The sequence below is a fragment of the Archocentrus centrarchus genome, unplaced genomic scaffold (assembly GCF_007364275.1).
Source record: "Archocentrus centrarchus isolate MPI-CPG fArcCen1 unplaced genomic scaffold, fArcCen1 scaffold_107_ctg1, whole genome shotgun sequence".
NCBI classification, from domain to species: domain Eukaryota; kingdom Metazoa; phylum Chordata; class Actinopteri; order Cichliformes; family Cichlidae; genus Archocentrus; species Archocentrus centrarchus.
In genome coordinates, this window is record NW_022060153.1 from 192,194 (window position 1) to 208,174 (window position 15,981).

The following is a 15,981-nucleotide window of genomic DNA, read 5'->3' on the forward strand; positions in this document are numbered from 1 at the left end:
TCTCTCTCTGCCTCACTATCTCTCTCTCTGCCTCTCTGTCTCTCTCTCTCTGCCTCTCTGCCTCACTGTCTCTCTCTGACTCTGTATCCTTCTCTGACTCTCTGTCTCTCTCTGCCTCTCTGTCTCTCTCTCTGCCTCACTATCTCTCTCTCTGCCTCACTGTCTCTCTCTGACTCTCTGTCTCTCTCTGTCTCACTGTCTCTCTCTGCCTCTGTCTCTCTCTCTGCCTCTCTGTCTCTTTCTGTCTCTCTCTGCCTCACTGTCTCTCTCTGACTCTGTCTCCTTCACTGACTCTCTGTCTCTCTCTGCCTCACTGTCTCTCTCTGCCTCTCTGTCTCTCTCTGACTCTCTGTCTCTTTCTGCCTCACTGTCTCTCTCTGCCTCTGTCTCTCTCTCTGCGTCTCTGTCTCTTTCTGTCTCTCTCTGCCTCACTGTCTCTCTCTGACTCTATCTCTCTCTCTGCCTCTCTGTCTCTCTCTCTGCCTCACTGTCTCTCTCTGACTCTGTATCCTTCTCTGACTCTCTGTCTCTCTCTGCCTCTCTGTCTCTCTCTCTCTGCCTCACTATCTCTCTCTCTGCCTCACTGTCTCTCTCTGACTCTGTCTCCTTCTCTGACTCTCTGTCTCTCTCTGCCTCATTGTCTCTCTCTGCCTCACTGTCTCTCTCTGCCTCACTGTCTCTCTCTGCCTCACTGTCTCTCTCTCTGCCTCACTGTCTCTCTCTGCCTCACTGTCTTTCTCTGCCTCACTGTCTCTCTCTGCCTCACTGTCTTTCTCTGCCTCACTGTCTCTCTCTGCCTCTCTGTCTCTTTCTCTGACTCTCTGTCTCTCTCTCTCTGCCTCACTGTCTCTCTCTGCCTCACTGTCTCTCTCTGCCTCACTGTCTCTCTCTGACTCTCTGTCTCTCTCTGCCTCACTGTCTCTCTCTGCCTCACTGTCTCTCTCTGCCTCTCTGTCTCTCTCTGCCTCACTGTCTCTCTCTGCCTCACTGTCTCTCTCTGACTCTCTGTCTCTCTCTGCCTCACTGTCTCTCTCTGCCTCACTGTCTCTCTCTGCCTCACTGTCTCTCTCTGCCTCTCTGTCTCTCTCTGACTCTCTGTCTCTCTCTGCCTCACTGTCTCTCTCTGCCTCACTGTCTGTCTCTGACTCTTTGTCTCTCTCTGCCTCACTGTCTCTCTCTGCCTCACTGTCTCTCTCTGACTCTCTGTCTCTCTCTGCCTCACTGTCTCTCTCTGCCTCACTGTCTCTCTCTGCCTCTGTCTCTTTCTCTGACTCTCTGTCTCTCTCTCTGCCTCACTGTCTCTCTCTGACTCTGTCTATTTCTCTGCCTCACTGTCTCTCTCTGACTCTGTGTCTTTCTCTGACTCTCTGTCTCTCTCTCTGCCTCTCTGTCTCTTTCTGTCTCTCTCTGCCTCTCTGTCTCTCTCTGCCTCTCTGTCTCTTTCTTTCTCTCTCTGCCTCTCTGTCTCTCTCTGCCTCTCTGTCTCTTTCTGTCTCTCTCTGCCTCTCTGTCTCTCTCTGCCTCACTGTCTCTCTCTTTGACTCACTGTCTCTCTCTCTGCCTCACTATCTCTGTCTCTGCCTCACTATCTCTCTCTCTGTCTCACTGTCTTTCTCTCTGTCTCTCTCTGCCTCACTGTCTTTCTCTCTGACTCTCTGTCTCTGTCGAAAAGTCTCTCTGTCTCTCTCTGCCATACTGTCTCTCTCTGTCTAACTGTCCCTCTCCGTCTCTCTCTACCTCTCTCTGTCTCTCTCTGCCGCACTGTGTCTCTCTGTCTAACCGTCTTTCTCTGTCTCTCTTTCTCTCTCTCTGTCTCCCCGTCTCTCACTCTCCCTCACTGACTCTCTCTGTGTCTCTCTCTCTCTCTCTCTGTCTCGCTCTCTGACTCTGTCTGTGTGTCTCTCTCTCTCTCTCTGTCTCGCTCTCTGACTCTGTCTGTCTGCCTCTCTTTCTCTGTCTGCCTCCCTCTGTCTCTCTCTCTGCCTCCCGGTCTCCAGCTGTCTCTCTCTCTGACTCTCTGTCTCTCTCTCTGCTTCACTTTCTCTCTCTCTGCCTCTCTGTCTCTCTCTTTCTCTCTCTCTGACTGTCTGTCTCTCTGTCTCTCTCTCTGCTTCACTGTCTCTCTCTCTGCCTCACCGTCTCTGTCTGTCTCTCTCTCTGACTCTGTCTGCCTCTCTGTTTCTCTCTCTCAGTCTCCCTGTCTCTTTCTCTGTCTCCTCCCAACTCCTCCTGGTACTCACATGGCTCCATAATATAACTGGCAAAAATTCAAGAGTTTCATTCATCAGCCTAACATGTGAAAATGACTGAATCCAATGGAATACAGTCAAAATGTCAAATATCACTCCTTTTCTTCAAAAACAAATGCTAATATTACAGAATGCATGTTTTTATACTGCAGTTGCGGTGAGATCAAAAACTGTGGTTTCAGTGGAAGTCAAGGAGGCATTTTTGGCCACAAAGGCGTCCAGAGAGAGTATCTGGCACTATACATAAAAAAGAATAATGCAATCAAATTAATTTTGTTGTTGATGTTTGACATATCCAAGGCACTGATCACCACCCACGCCCCATCCCCCTAGCATTTATTATATTGAAAATAATTCAATTTTGTTGTGTTTTTTTAAATGAATAACTAATAATTCATGTGATTAAACTGGGATTTAAAGGGTTAAAATGCTTTCTAAATTAATTAATGTTTGGTATATTTGAGTAGGTCTGAAGCTGATTAAATGATTTATGAAAAAAATGAATGAATGAAGATTTTATGGCTGATTTTGTGTGTGTACATTTTTGCCATGAAGGTGTGAAACAAGAAGAAGAAACAGCCTTCATTGTCCCACAGAGGGGGAAATTTAGATGTAACAGCAGCCACAGATATAAATATAATTTACCATGTTGAAAAACAATATATAAAAAACAAGACAAGATTAACAAGAATAATAGTTATACTAATACTACTAATAATAATTACAATAATATGTATTGCACAGAAATGTAACCAGTTATGGGTTCACTTGAAAAATGCACATGGTGCGTCTGTGTGTTGAACCTTGAACAGGACAGAGTATTTACAATATACTGCATATATTACCATACAATATTTACATACTATTGATTGTGATTTTGTTGGGAGCAGTGATGGTTAAAAAGTTTTAAAGCTGCTGGGAGGAAAGATCTGTGGTACGTAGAGAGACATTTAGGATGCAGCAGTCTGTCACTGAAGGAGCTCTCCAGTACAGTAAGAACTTCATGCATGGAACATCATGTCCAGATGGAATATCTGGCACTACATAAAAAATAGCGATGCAATCAAAACAATTTTGTTGCTAATCTTTTACATATCTAAGGCTCTAATCACCACCAATGTGCCATCCATTTATTGTTTGGAATATGAAAAATAATCAGATTTCTCTCTTTCTTTCTTTTTTTTTTTAAATGCAGTCATTCAAATAATAAAACTGGCATTTAAAAGGTTAAATCCTGAAAATGATTGATAGTTTGTTATTTTTGAGTAGTTTTAAAGTGAAGTTTTATTTTTTAAAAAAAGCAAAAAAAAAAATTTGATGTGTGATGATTTTACTGTTCAGTATGAAGGCTAAACATGAGCCTGAAAATCAAAGTTTTCCATACAGTGCCTTTAAAAAAAAAAAATCACAGAAACACTCTTTTAAATGAGAAAGTCAGCCCAACAAATAAAACATTATTAATATAGAAGTGAACATTTAACCAGTTAAATTAATTATTTTAAAGTACATGTAAGTTAAACACCTTGACATTTTTACTGGAGAGTTTTTAAGCTTTAGAAGAATTAAAATGTAAACATGTTCAGTTACACTCACCTTTAGATGAAGCAATTAAAGGCAAAAGCCACAGGAAGAAAGCCATGTGTGACATGTGGAGAGACACCAGAGCATTAGCACCAGAGAACGTGACAGGAAGTAAAAACTTTACTAAAGGCTTCACTAGCGCCCTCTCCTGGAAAAGTACAAACACATCTGCATGCACACGCTCACACACCTCAGTGATCTGAAGCATCTTTGCATTGTTTGAGGCACACACATTATGACCAAATATCATGATATCAGGTTCTATTACAGATAAAGATGGATGAATGTGTGTGTTGTGTTATCGATCAGAGTGCTGAGAAAACATGGCATTAACTGGGTTTTTTTGTTTTTTTTCTCTTCAGCTCTCAGCCGAGACGGTCGCACTTTTCTTCTCTCCCAGCCCTTCCTTTTTCCCCTGCTTTGCTGCTTTAGAGCCTCTCTTCACACTTCCGAACTGGAATTTATAATTATGGATCTGGTCAGCTGGTCTCTCAACGCCATTGTTTTGATCAAATTTTCACCATGAGGAGATTGGGGGAAGGAGAACCCTATTCCCTCTTATCAATTGACATTCCAGCTGGCTACGTTATGGATTCCTGTGTGGTGTGGAAGATGACGTGCCTGGCCGTATTGTCAATGGAGGACACACACATTCGGTTTATTGACACTGGGATTTCTCCGAATTGGACCTGGACATACCTGGCTTGTCGTTGCAATTCAGGAAGTCTGGGCAGCTGTCTGGCCTTGATAAGGCTGCTTATGACAGGAATGCAGGAAGGTACAGACTCAAACTCAGACTCTGTATATCTGGAGCTGATTCTGAGGGGTAAGATCTTGGAGATGTATGTATCTGTTTCTGCACGGTGAAGGAACGAACCAAGAAGATTTGGATGAGAATTGGATTTTCAGGAATTTGGCTCCGTGGCGTTCTTGGACTGCCGCTTATCAAATTGTCTCCGGGATGTTTGTAAACAGATGCTCTACCACCCCCCCCCCCCCCCCCCCCGCCGTCCTGTCTTCTTCTGACCTGTGTTGGACTGATTTCCCTGACCTAGCCGCTGATGACCTAGCCCCACAGTAGGCTGAACCCCCCCCTCGCCTCCGCTGGCTCCCCTGTCCATCCCTCCCCACCCTAGTGCTCCCATGCTATATGTTTCTGCTCTATCGCAGAGGTTTTTGTAACCTTATACTGTGTATGTGTGAATGTATACAAAGTAAGAGATGATTTTTCCCTTCTCACTCATCCCTATATGTTTCCACTATTGTTTCTGTCTTTTTAATGGCAGCTCCTCCAGAAGCCCAGGGTTCGAAGCACGTGTCGAAGCTTCGGTTTCATACTATTATACTGTAGCGATTCTCTTAGTTAGAGAGCGTGTTGATGTTGTGGGATTTCGGACTGTTCGGGAGGTTCGTGAAGGCAGCATGGAGAGAGAGAAAAGACCGAGAGCTTGCCTGTGTGTGTGTGTTGCTGTTCCGTTGTTGTAGTTGTGGTTGGCGTGGCTGTGGCCTACAGCAGCCGTTTTTCTGCTAATAAAGACGACCTTTGTTGTGAACATCGCCGACTGTGGAAGTGTGTTTACAACGTTACAATACTATTACTGACACAAAAAGACGACTTTTTGATTGGGAAAGAGGCTAAATTGTGCAAAGTGCTATTTTCTCTTTCCGGTGTCGAGCTCCACCCCACCCAACCGTCTCTCACTGTAGACACGCACGTGCTGCCACACATCAACCACGAGCAGTTTCCACCAAAAAAAAAAAAAAAAACGCTCACAATTCCGTCGGTGCCCATCACTACCGCGCACCGAGGAAACGCCGCAGAGCAGGCGCGTACACTGGAACTCATCCCAATCAAATCTGCAAACGCGTGAAAACAGACGCAGAGGAAGCGGAGCGGCTGCTGTGTTAATGTTAGCGGAGAAGGTGCACATGCAGGGAAAGAAGAAAAAGGGAAACTCAAACTAAACTTCTTGTTTTCTGTCAGGTTTTTTTGTTTTGTTTTCCTCTTTAAAAACACTTCATTTGAAGACAGATTTCTCTCTAAAGGATTTTATTTTATTTTATAATTATTTCATTATTAGAATACCACCCAGATCATCGTGGAATTAAATAACAAACGTTGAAATACTGTTGATTGTGTTTTGTCTCTTTCACTTGACAGCCAGTTCCTGAGTGGATCCTGATGCTGTCAGGCTATTTCAAAGCATATTGCATTGATTCATAATGCCCGAGGAACTTTGGGATATTTTGGAAAAAATGAGGAAACTTTCTCCCGCTGCTTTAATGCATTCATCTTCACTCTCACTGGCAGCCGCTACTATCAGCACACATCTGAGCTCAGGATCAGTTAACGGGAGACTGAATGCTGACCCAGTTCTTCTAAAAGCGTCTGTCTCTTTTAACCTGCGCTCCTTTCTTACAAACCCTCCACAAACAGGTCCGCTTTACTTTATAGTCCTAATTTAATTCTGAATTAGAATATAGAGGAATGGTTGGTTATGAATGAGAAGTGTTATACCGTTATATCGAAATATTATTTAGTCTGCCAGTGACGCGTATTTGAGATTCAGACAGCCTGCACATGCCTGTATCATGTTTCTTTAAGATGTCTTAAAATGAGAAGAAACGAGCTCCCCTCAGGCGGAAACCTAAACTTATCTTTCTTATCTAAAGTTTCCGCAAACTGAACATTTGATAACAGGAACGGATGCGGAAGTCAGAGAGAGGAAATAAAGTGCTGTGAGCTGTGTGTCTGAGCTTCGGCATAAATCGGTTGTAATCGCCGCATTTTCTAATTCGGCTGGTTTGAGTGTGATAAAGTGTTTGTGCTGAAGTTCACTTCATATCTGCAGCTTTTTTTCTTTTTTTTTTTCATTTAGAGCCCGACGGACCTCCGTTAAACGGAGCGCAGCTGTAAAGCTGCAGAAGCGCAAACTGTGCGTCACATTGTCTCCGCAGCTTTCATGTCTCCAGCTGGTGACGCAGTTAGTGTAGAAACGTGTTTGTTTGGTTCCGATGCTGCTGAGGTTCTTTAACGTCGCTGCAAACGCAGCTGCTAGGACACTGTTAGAAGCTGAGCATTTACATTTATCACTGATAATGTTCAGTCAGTGAAACTCGGGTCTGTTTGGCTTGACTCTGAATAAAAGCGCACTGCAATTAATACATGAACTCGTTCACTGACAACATTACCGAGTTTTCTTGCTCTCTTGCTTATTTGCAACATTTGAGGCGCATTTTACTGCATATATTTTTGCAGGCTGTCCGTCAGCTGATGGTGTCTCTGGTTAAAGGAAGCAGCGCTCAGCTCGCTCAGATATGCGCTGAAGAAGAGAACAACAGACAGACGCAGTAAACATGAACAGGAAGTCTGATTATCCTCTTCATGCAGTGCGTCTCTGAGCTTTTAGGGTTTTAGGAGCCAGCAAAAAAAAAAAAAAGAAAACACATATTGAACTCGCTCCGTGTTAATGCACACTGTGGGTCAAAAACGTGATCTGCTGGGAAGACATTTGATCCACTTAAATGCGCACTTACTTTGGCTTTAAATGATAAATATGAAAAACAAGCAAACCGAACAAAAACAGCTCTCGGCACACTGCTGGATTCAAAACAAGTCAAAGCTCACCTGCAGAAACTCAGTTTGACGCTCCGATGCTCCTGCAGCTACTTCCGCCTCATTGTTCTGCTGATGCGACTGCGGAGTTTTCTAAATATCCAAAGGATGCTGGGATTCCCGAGGATAGCAGAATATCCGAGTTTAAAACCTGACGGGATCGACGTGGAGTTTTTAAATAAAGGTGAAAGTCTCCGAGTGTGACAGCAGGTCTGTTTGCAGCTGTGATCAGCGACGAAACGACTGTTATTCTGTTAAGGAAGAAAAAAATAATGACGTATGTATATGTGTGTGTGTCTGGGCGGGGGAGGGTGTGTGTGTGTGTGTGTGTGTGTGTGTGTGTGTGTGTGTGTGTGTGTGTGTGTGTGTGTGTGTGTGTGTGTGTGTGATGTATCTGTAGCAATCATACAAATCAGAGGTAAATATTTTGCCAAATATGTTGACAAACCGAAACATAAGTTTGATAAATGTGCACATAAGCAGGGACTTCAGGAGGGTAACAAATGTTGTTACACTGTAGCTCAGGCTGTTCATGCTGCACGGTTCATGTGACATTTGTGACCCTGTAAAAATAAAATAAAATAAATGAAAAATATCACAGAGAAGCAGTTCCACGCTCCATGCTTCATTGAAATCAATCAACAAATGATCACAGGATCAGATGTTAGAAGGAGTTTATCAATAGATCATGAAGCCTCTCAGCCTCATCTTTATCTCTGCTTGAATCTTCATCATCAAAATTCAAATTAAACCTCATTTTAGTGTCCATGACTGTCACATTATTAAATAAAACATTAAACACAGACTCAAAGCTGAGATATTGTTGATGAAAAGTACAAAAACAATAAAAAAAAAGTTGCTCGACAACTCAGCATCTCTTTTGTTTTTATTATGTTTAATTAATCAATTTTTGTTTTGTTGTGTATTCAGTGCACAAGTGATTTAAAACAGGGGACTGAGCTGATTTTAGTTAACTGAGAACAAACCTCCAGTCACACACTGAGACACCTGACCTGATGATGCTTCTTACTTTCATTAGATTGCCAGAGTGCCCCCAAACCAACCACAACAACAACAACCACAGCTGCAACAACAACAACAGGAATGATCTGAAGATTGGCAGCTCCAAACTGCATGTTTCCATCTCCATCTTCTTTTTCCGGGAGTTCCTGCTGCAACATGTCTTCATGAGTTTCACCTGCAGAGAAAAATCAGCTGTTAGAGGAAAAACCCTGAGACTCCAAAGAAGCAGTAAACAGAGGTGTGTGTGTGTGTGTCTGCAGGTGAAACTACCAAGAGAACAGCTTCAGCTTGTCATCAAGAAAAACAAAAAGAGCACCTTAGGCAGTAAAAACAGTCAGCCTGCTGCCACAGAAACATGCACAGCATCAGTGTCAGCAGTCTGCTGTCCAATCGGTGCTGTGGGTTAACTTTTAGCTCTTTACCTGTTTACCCGTTTGCAAAGTTGAAAGATGGATGAGAGACCATCTTTGCAACGGGGACGCTACAGTGATTATCAATAATTGTGATAAAACAAGGAGACATTTTGATGTTATTACATCTTTCCTTTGTCTTTACGTGGCCCCACTCCAACTCTATAATCAGGTCACTGTTCCAGGCAGGTCTGGTCTCTCCCCCCTCTTCAGCCGTCTATTGGAATAAATGTGCCCTTCCACAGAGGTTCCTTTCAACAAACAAAACCAAAGAAGTCTCCTTTAAGCTGCTTCCAGGCTCCATCCAGCTAAACTGTTCTGAAACCAGTTTAAACAGGACGTAAACTGTTCATTCATGTGGGTTCCATCCTGAAATCACCTGGAGCTCAATACTTTTGCACACCGCACTTTTCAGTTTTTTATTTGTAAAAAATGTTTTGAATCATGTATAATTTTCTTTCCACTTCACAGTTGTGTACCACTTGTACCACTATGGAAAAGTTCAAGGGCTATGAATACTTTTACAGGCCACTGTAAATACACACACACACACACACACATATATATATATATATATATATATATATATATATATATATATATATATATATATATATATATATATATATATATATACATACACACACGCAAGCTGGGATTTTTATAACAAATACTGAAGCTTCTCAGCCTCGTCTTCATCTGTGTTGTTTCCTGCTGTCCTAGAATAACATAGAATATAGTATAACACCTGTTACTGTGTTAATGTGTGAGCCACAGATGCAGGCAGGTTCCTGTAAGTGCTTCACAATAAAGGCCTCAGAAATGGGACTAACTGTGTACTGTAATGCTTAAAGGCTTTAATTTTGAAACAGATGCTGGAAGTGCTGAGTTTGAGTGTAATGCTGTAAATTTAAAAGAGAATGTAGCTCCTCCCGCTGCTCTCTGTAAAGACAATAACATCAGTTTGCTCTGATTTTCAGCTTCTCAGTTACTCCAAGTGTTCTCTTGAAGTCCAAAAATACTCAAAGCACTTTGAATATGTCAGCTTTGACCATCAGTTTATCTTTTTTGGTGAAATATGCACTGATAATTGAATATAACTCTTCACTTTGAGGTGGGATAAAGTTTGCTCTGACAACACTTCAGCTGAGCTACTAAATACGTTGGTTTGTTCAGGATTCACTGGTTTTTCCAGCAGCTGGTTACTCTGAGTTCACTGCAGGTTTAAATGCTCTTTAAAGTACAGAAGCTTTCAGCTTAGCTCTGCCAATCAGTGATCTCCATGAAGGGTTCCTTGTTACCAGCAGCTGTGCAACAGTTCGATGTGAATGCATTTATTTATTCCATACTTTTTATGCAGTTATCATTGGTTAGAATGCATTCTCAGCTGAAGAACCTGACACTAGTTTGATCCATTTGCTATATACTGGTAGCTCGCTGATGCTGTCAGTGCTTGATGTGTTTGCACCATTTGCTTCTGGATAGTAAGGAACTTACATCCTTCTCTGAGTTTCCTGATTGGCAGAACTGACTTAAAATTCCAACTTAATAACTCAAACCTTTTTTCCCCAGTGGTGGAAACAAGCTTCCATATTTAAGCCATTAGGTGGAGCCAGAGGAGCTTCAGCAATAACTCAGATCACCACAGAAGACAAAGATCATCATTAAATCTGTCTGAAGACTTGTTGAATTTCTGCCTTTATCTGTTACTGTAGAGAAACAGAAAGTCTGCAGGAGCAACTTTAATGATCTGGAGAACAAACCGTTACAGGTCACCTCAGAGTGCATCTACAGGAGCGGACACTACTTTGATACAAATCTCACTCAATTCATGAACTTGCAGTGTAAAATGTGAAAGTGAAACAATTGATTACACTGGAGCCCCCCCCCCCCCCCCCCCCCCCCCCCCCCCCCCCCAGACACACACACACACACACACACGTGCACACACACATTATTTCTATCTCTTTCACTGACAGATGTGCAAACCTGCATTTCTACATCAGAAAAGTCCCCTGACAGTCCAGAGGGAAAAAAAGCAAATCGATGTGATGTAATGTCAACAATAAGCCTGAGTAAAGTCACACACAGTTAGCCTGCTTGTAGCTTAATGCGTGACATGTTTCCTGATACTGGATATTAGTAACAACCAATTAAATGTATATACTGGCAGATGTCATTAATGTCCCCTCTGTGTTGCTGGCAGAAGCCCTCAGTGTGTTAGTTCCTCTGTAACTGTGATCGGTTTGGTTTTAACTGCTCACTCCAGAATCACTGAGCTTTTCACCTCTGCTAATGTTGCAGGTCTCAGACACTGAACCACACAAACTGTTATCCCGATGGGAAGGATGAAATGAGCAGACGGGACAATGTTGGCTGTTGATGCATCACAATGTTGTAGCAGAATTTTATTCCAGTTTGTTTAATACAGCCACACTATTAGTTTGACATTTGACATTATATGAATAATGTGTGTAATACAAACATAAATACTTATAATTCACATTATTTACATATATTATATAATTCACATTTTATATATATATACATATATACATATATACACATATATATACATATATATCGACGTGACAGCAGATGCACTCCCCTGCCCCTACCTTCCTTCTGTGTTTTGTGTGAACTGGGATCTGGACTACCACGACCACTGACGCACGTCCATCACTATCAGCAAACTGTTGAGGCAGGAGCTAGGTCCTGGCGCCACAATGCCCTGACCCTCTCGTCTCCTGTCGGCATCCCCATACCTACCCCTCCCGCCTCACCTTGTTGCTATCCCAGGCTTTGAATGTGCGATATGCTTTTGCTGAGGTGTTTTTGTGGAACCTTGTAAGGTGCTCATTATGAGCACAGTACAAGATGATTTTTTTTTAACCTAACTCTCCCATTGTTTCTGTCTTCCCTTTCCTGGGATTGATTCTGCTGGCGGCCCCCTAGTGGCCGAGGCTGCAGACACCCATCTCCCCTATGTTAGTCTTGTCTGTCCTACTCTTGGATGGTTGTTCTGAATGATGTATGTATGATGATTAATTTTGTTGTATGTATAATGACAAAGTTCTAATCTATTCTATTCTGTTCTGTACTTTTTACTTTTACTTGGGCAAAGAAGTTGAACCAGTACTTCAACTTTTACACATGTATCTGTACTTCGACTTAAGTTCAGAATGTGTGTACTTTTTCCACCTCTGACACAGAAGCAGGCAGGATAAATAAAAGTCCACACACACTCCAGTCACACACTGAGACACCTGACTCGACGATGCTTCTTATTTTCATTAGATTGCCAGAGTGCCCCCAAACCAACCACAGCTACAACAACAACAACAACCACAGGTACACCAACAACAACAACAACGACAGGAACAATGATCTGAAGATTGGCAGCTCCAAACTGCATGTTTCCATCTCCATCTTCTTTTTCCGGGAGTTCCTGCTGCAACATGTCTTCATGAGTTTCACCTGCAGAGAAAAATCAGCTGTCAGAGGAAAAACACTGAGACTCCAAAGCAGCAGGAAACTGACAATTGTGTGTGTGTGTGTGTGTGTGTGTGTGTGTGTGTCTGCACGTGAAACTACCAAGAGAACAGCTGCAGTTTCTCATCAAGAAAAAGAAAAAAAAAAAAAGCATCTTATGCAGTAAAAACAGTCAGCCTGCTGCCACAGAAACATGGACAGCATCAGTGTCAGCAGTCTGCTGTCCAAAGGGTGCTGTGGGTTACCCATGGTTACCCATTTGCAAAGTTGCAAGTGGAAAAAATTCTAACTGGTTCATGTAGTTTCCATGAGGTGGAGAAATGCTGGGAGCAAACAACTTAATGACAGGACTTTAAACACCTGAGTGTGAGCTCCACACACTCACCTGTGACTGTGAGGTTGATGAAGTGGCTGATCTCAGAGTGAGCTCTGTTACTGCTCCCAGAGTTCCTCACTGCTATGTGACACTCATATATCCCAGTGTCATTAAACGTGACGTTCTGCAGGATCAGAGAAAAGTCTCCATCCTTCATCTCCGGGTTCCTCAGCTTCACTCGGCCGTGGAAAGATGGATGCTGGAAGTTTTGATAGGAGCGCCTGTTCCTGTAGAAGTAGACGTAGCCGTCTGTGCTCAGGTCAGCTCTGCTCCACTTCAGCACTGAGATGGTTTCATGTTTGGAGATCTGACACTGAAGAGTGACGTCCTCTCCAAGCTTTGCCTGCACATCCTGCTGCAGAGCTGAAGACAAGAATCATCATCAGTTTCTCTCAGTCCGCTGATCAGCAGCTCTGTTCATGCGTTAAACATGAAGCTGCTGTTAAATTTATCACACCAGTCGACACGAAACAGTCTGGTTTATCTATCACTCTTATTTTAATACATGAAACTGACGTTTATGAGAAATGAGTGATATTTTTGATGGTTAAGACCAAAGCTGAGAGAAAATTAGATGAGGTAAGCTCAGTGGAACATTTATAAATTCTCATGTGGTATGACATCTCGAGGGTGTAAAGACGCCACGGAAACTGTCAGCGAGGTGGTCAGAGAAACCAAAAGACTTGTCTAAAGTTTCCACGCGATTCAGTAGCTTGTTGAAACACCTTTAGCTGCAACTTGAATTATTTTTTCTATGATTTTTATCAGTCTCACACGTTTGTTGAGGACTTTGGCACATTCTTCTTTACAATGCTGCTTTAGTTCATGGATTTCAGCCATTCTGTTCTAGATTTGCTGCTGTGCTTTGGATCAGTGTCCTGCTGCATGACCCGGTTCGGTCCAAGTTTTAGCTGTCGGACCGACAGCCTCATATTTGACTCTAAAGTACTTTGGTGTACAAAGGAGTTCACGATCAGCTCAGTGACTGTAATTTACCCAGGTCATCACCCCTCCATCGCTGCTTTTGTGCTGATACGCTGTTTTTTTGTTTGTCTTTCCACATGTGGTGCTGTGGATGATGGCCAAACATCTCTACTTTCATCTGATCATTAGTTCTTTACTGTTTACCTGCTAAATGTGGAAAATGCTAACGTCAGCTGCACTGAGGCAGACAGGATGAGGCTTCAGAGGGTAGTCAAGACAGCACAAAGATTCGCTGGCTGCCGTTGGCCCTCCAATCTTATTGTACATCCTGTATAATGACAATAAAGGCATTCTATTCTATTCTATTCTGTTCTATTCTATTCTTATGTCACAAAGTTCAGGTAGTCCCACAGACACACTGAACATCTTACACATTAAATTGGTTTCCAGTCTTAATCTGGTTTCTGTGTAGCCATGACTGAACACGTGATAATTATTGTGTGTGTGGTTTTAGATTCATTAACACACAGCTCAATTAGAAGAAAGTGTGTTACAACTGTGATGCACTGCAGCTACTTCATTAGGAACACAAAGGAACACAAAGTTTTTTCGGCATTTTGCGTCCACTTGATTATTTTGTCTATACTTTTCAAGGGCAAGCCAGAGCAGGGAAATTTACACACTAAAGCTTTGATACTTTTTAACATTAAGAGTCTAAAAACTTGTTCCAACAGCTCAAAATAACACAAATTCTTATGCAGCCAATGTTCAGTAATCAATCTGTATGAGGGCTGAGCCTGAAAAACATTTTGCACAAAAATTTTCTGCACCGTTTATTTCTGTATGATCAAATTCCCCCTTTTAAAAGAAATCCTGGAATCACCTGTGAAAGGAGATAACTGTTCTAGCAACATCCAATATTTTCACTGATCAAGATCAATGAAAAGTGATAGAAAAAAGCCAGAGAGTCATGTTTTAAATTCATATCCAACCTTGATTTAGTCCCTGAAACATCACTGACTCTTTTTAACAAGTCAGTTTTTAGTTTTGGAGGATTCAAATATAAATATGTTCAGCTTCACTCACCTGCAGATGCAACCATTAGAGGCAAAAACAGCAGGAATATTAAAGAAGCCATCTATGACAGGAGTATGGAGACAGTGTTGCAGCAGCAGCCTGATCTGAATGGACTTACATGGTGCCCTGAAGCCGCTTTAACCTCGGAAAGATACGTCATTTGGTTTCACGGAAAGAGTTCCTAATTCTCAAGGCGAGTTAACCTCCAAGTCAAACCTTTAAATACGAGGTGATAAACTTCGTCCATCAATAAATGCAAGTGCACAAAAAATTACAAAACTTGTTCCTTGATTAATGTGATATAGTGCTGCAATGCAGAATTGGTAGGAAATTTCACTTCAAACAGGCTCTCAGCTCGGATTTCCCGCTCGGAAAGGCAGCCCGTATACGTATACGTAAATACTCACACAAGAACCTATAGGTTCTTGTAAATGCAGCCATTTAAAGAACTGTGGCTGCTTCGCGGAAATGAGGCTGTGACGCCGCTGGCTGTGAGCAAAGGCATCAAACACAATAATTGATGCGAGCATTTATCAACAGTTATTAACAGCATTTATTAAACATTAACAGTAATAAAAGCTGCAGTAGTGAATGCATTCATCGGTAAACAGTGTGATGGTGCAGTTTGTAAAAAAGTGTCTCCCTGATCGTCTTCACTGATTCCTAAAAGCTGCGGCTCTCAGCAGTGTGACGCTGCACATTTAAAACCTGATCGATGAGCTGGAAACGAGAATGCTGACTTCTAATCGAAGCGTTTTTCTTCCCCTCTGTGTCGTTTATCAAGCAGAAGAAGAAGAAGAAAACGAGAAAACAGACACTTCATCTTTCAGTATCCGACTTGTATTCACCTCCACAGCTGAACATGTCCGCGTTTGTCTTCTTCCTTCTTTCTGATCAGAGTGAAATCCGTCATATTTCAGTCTGACCGGAGATCATGAAACAGCGAAATGATATTTATAACAGACCCTCCGCGGTGGAGTAATGAGCGTCCTCCAGGCTGAATAGCTTCCCTGCTCCTCTGCAGCGACAGCAGCGAGATAACGGAAAAAGATATTATGTTCTGCCAGCAGGTGCGCAGCTGTATACTTTCTGAGATGTATGGGACACATTAACCCCCCCCCCCCCACACACACACACACACACACACACACAACGCACCCTCTCAAGGTTTACTGAAGACCCTACTTAGGCTTTTTATCTTTTTTCTTGTTATGATCTGTTACATTGTAACTA

At 42.4% G+C, this 15,981-nt stretch overlaps 1 protein-coding gene across 1 annotated transcript; it reads right to left on the minus strand.

The window, feature by feature from the left end:
• Positions 1–11,336: 11,336 nt before the first annotated feature.
• Positions 11,337–15,733, minus strand: LOC115775355 (sodium channel subunit beta-3-like). The gene is made up of 3 exons (XM_030722889.1): positions 15,597–15,733; positions 12,757–13,110; positions 11,337–12,356 (listed from the first exon to the last, which is right to left on the minus strand). Exons 1-3 carry the CDS (start codon positions 15,610–15,612, stop codon positions 12,130–12,132), a joined length of 597 nt encoding a protein of 198 aa, XP_030578749.1. The 5' UTR covers positions 15,613–15,733; the 3' UTR covers positions 11,337–12,129.
• Positions 15,734–15,981: the final 248 nt, after the last annotated feature.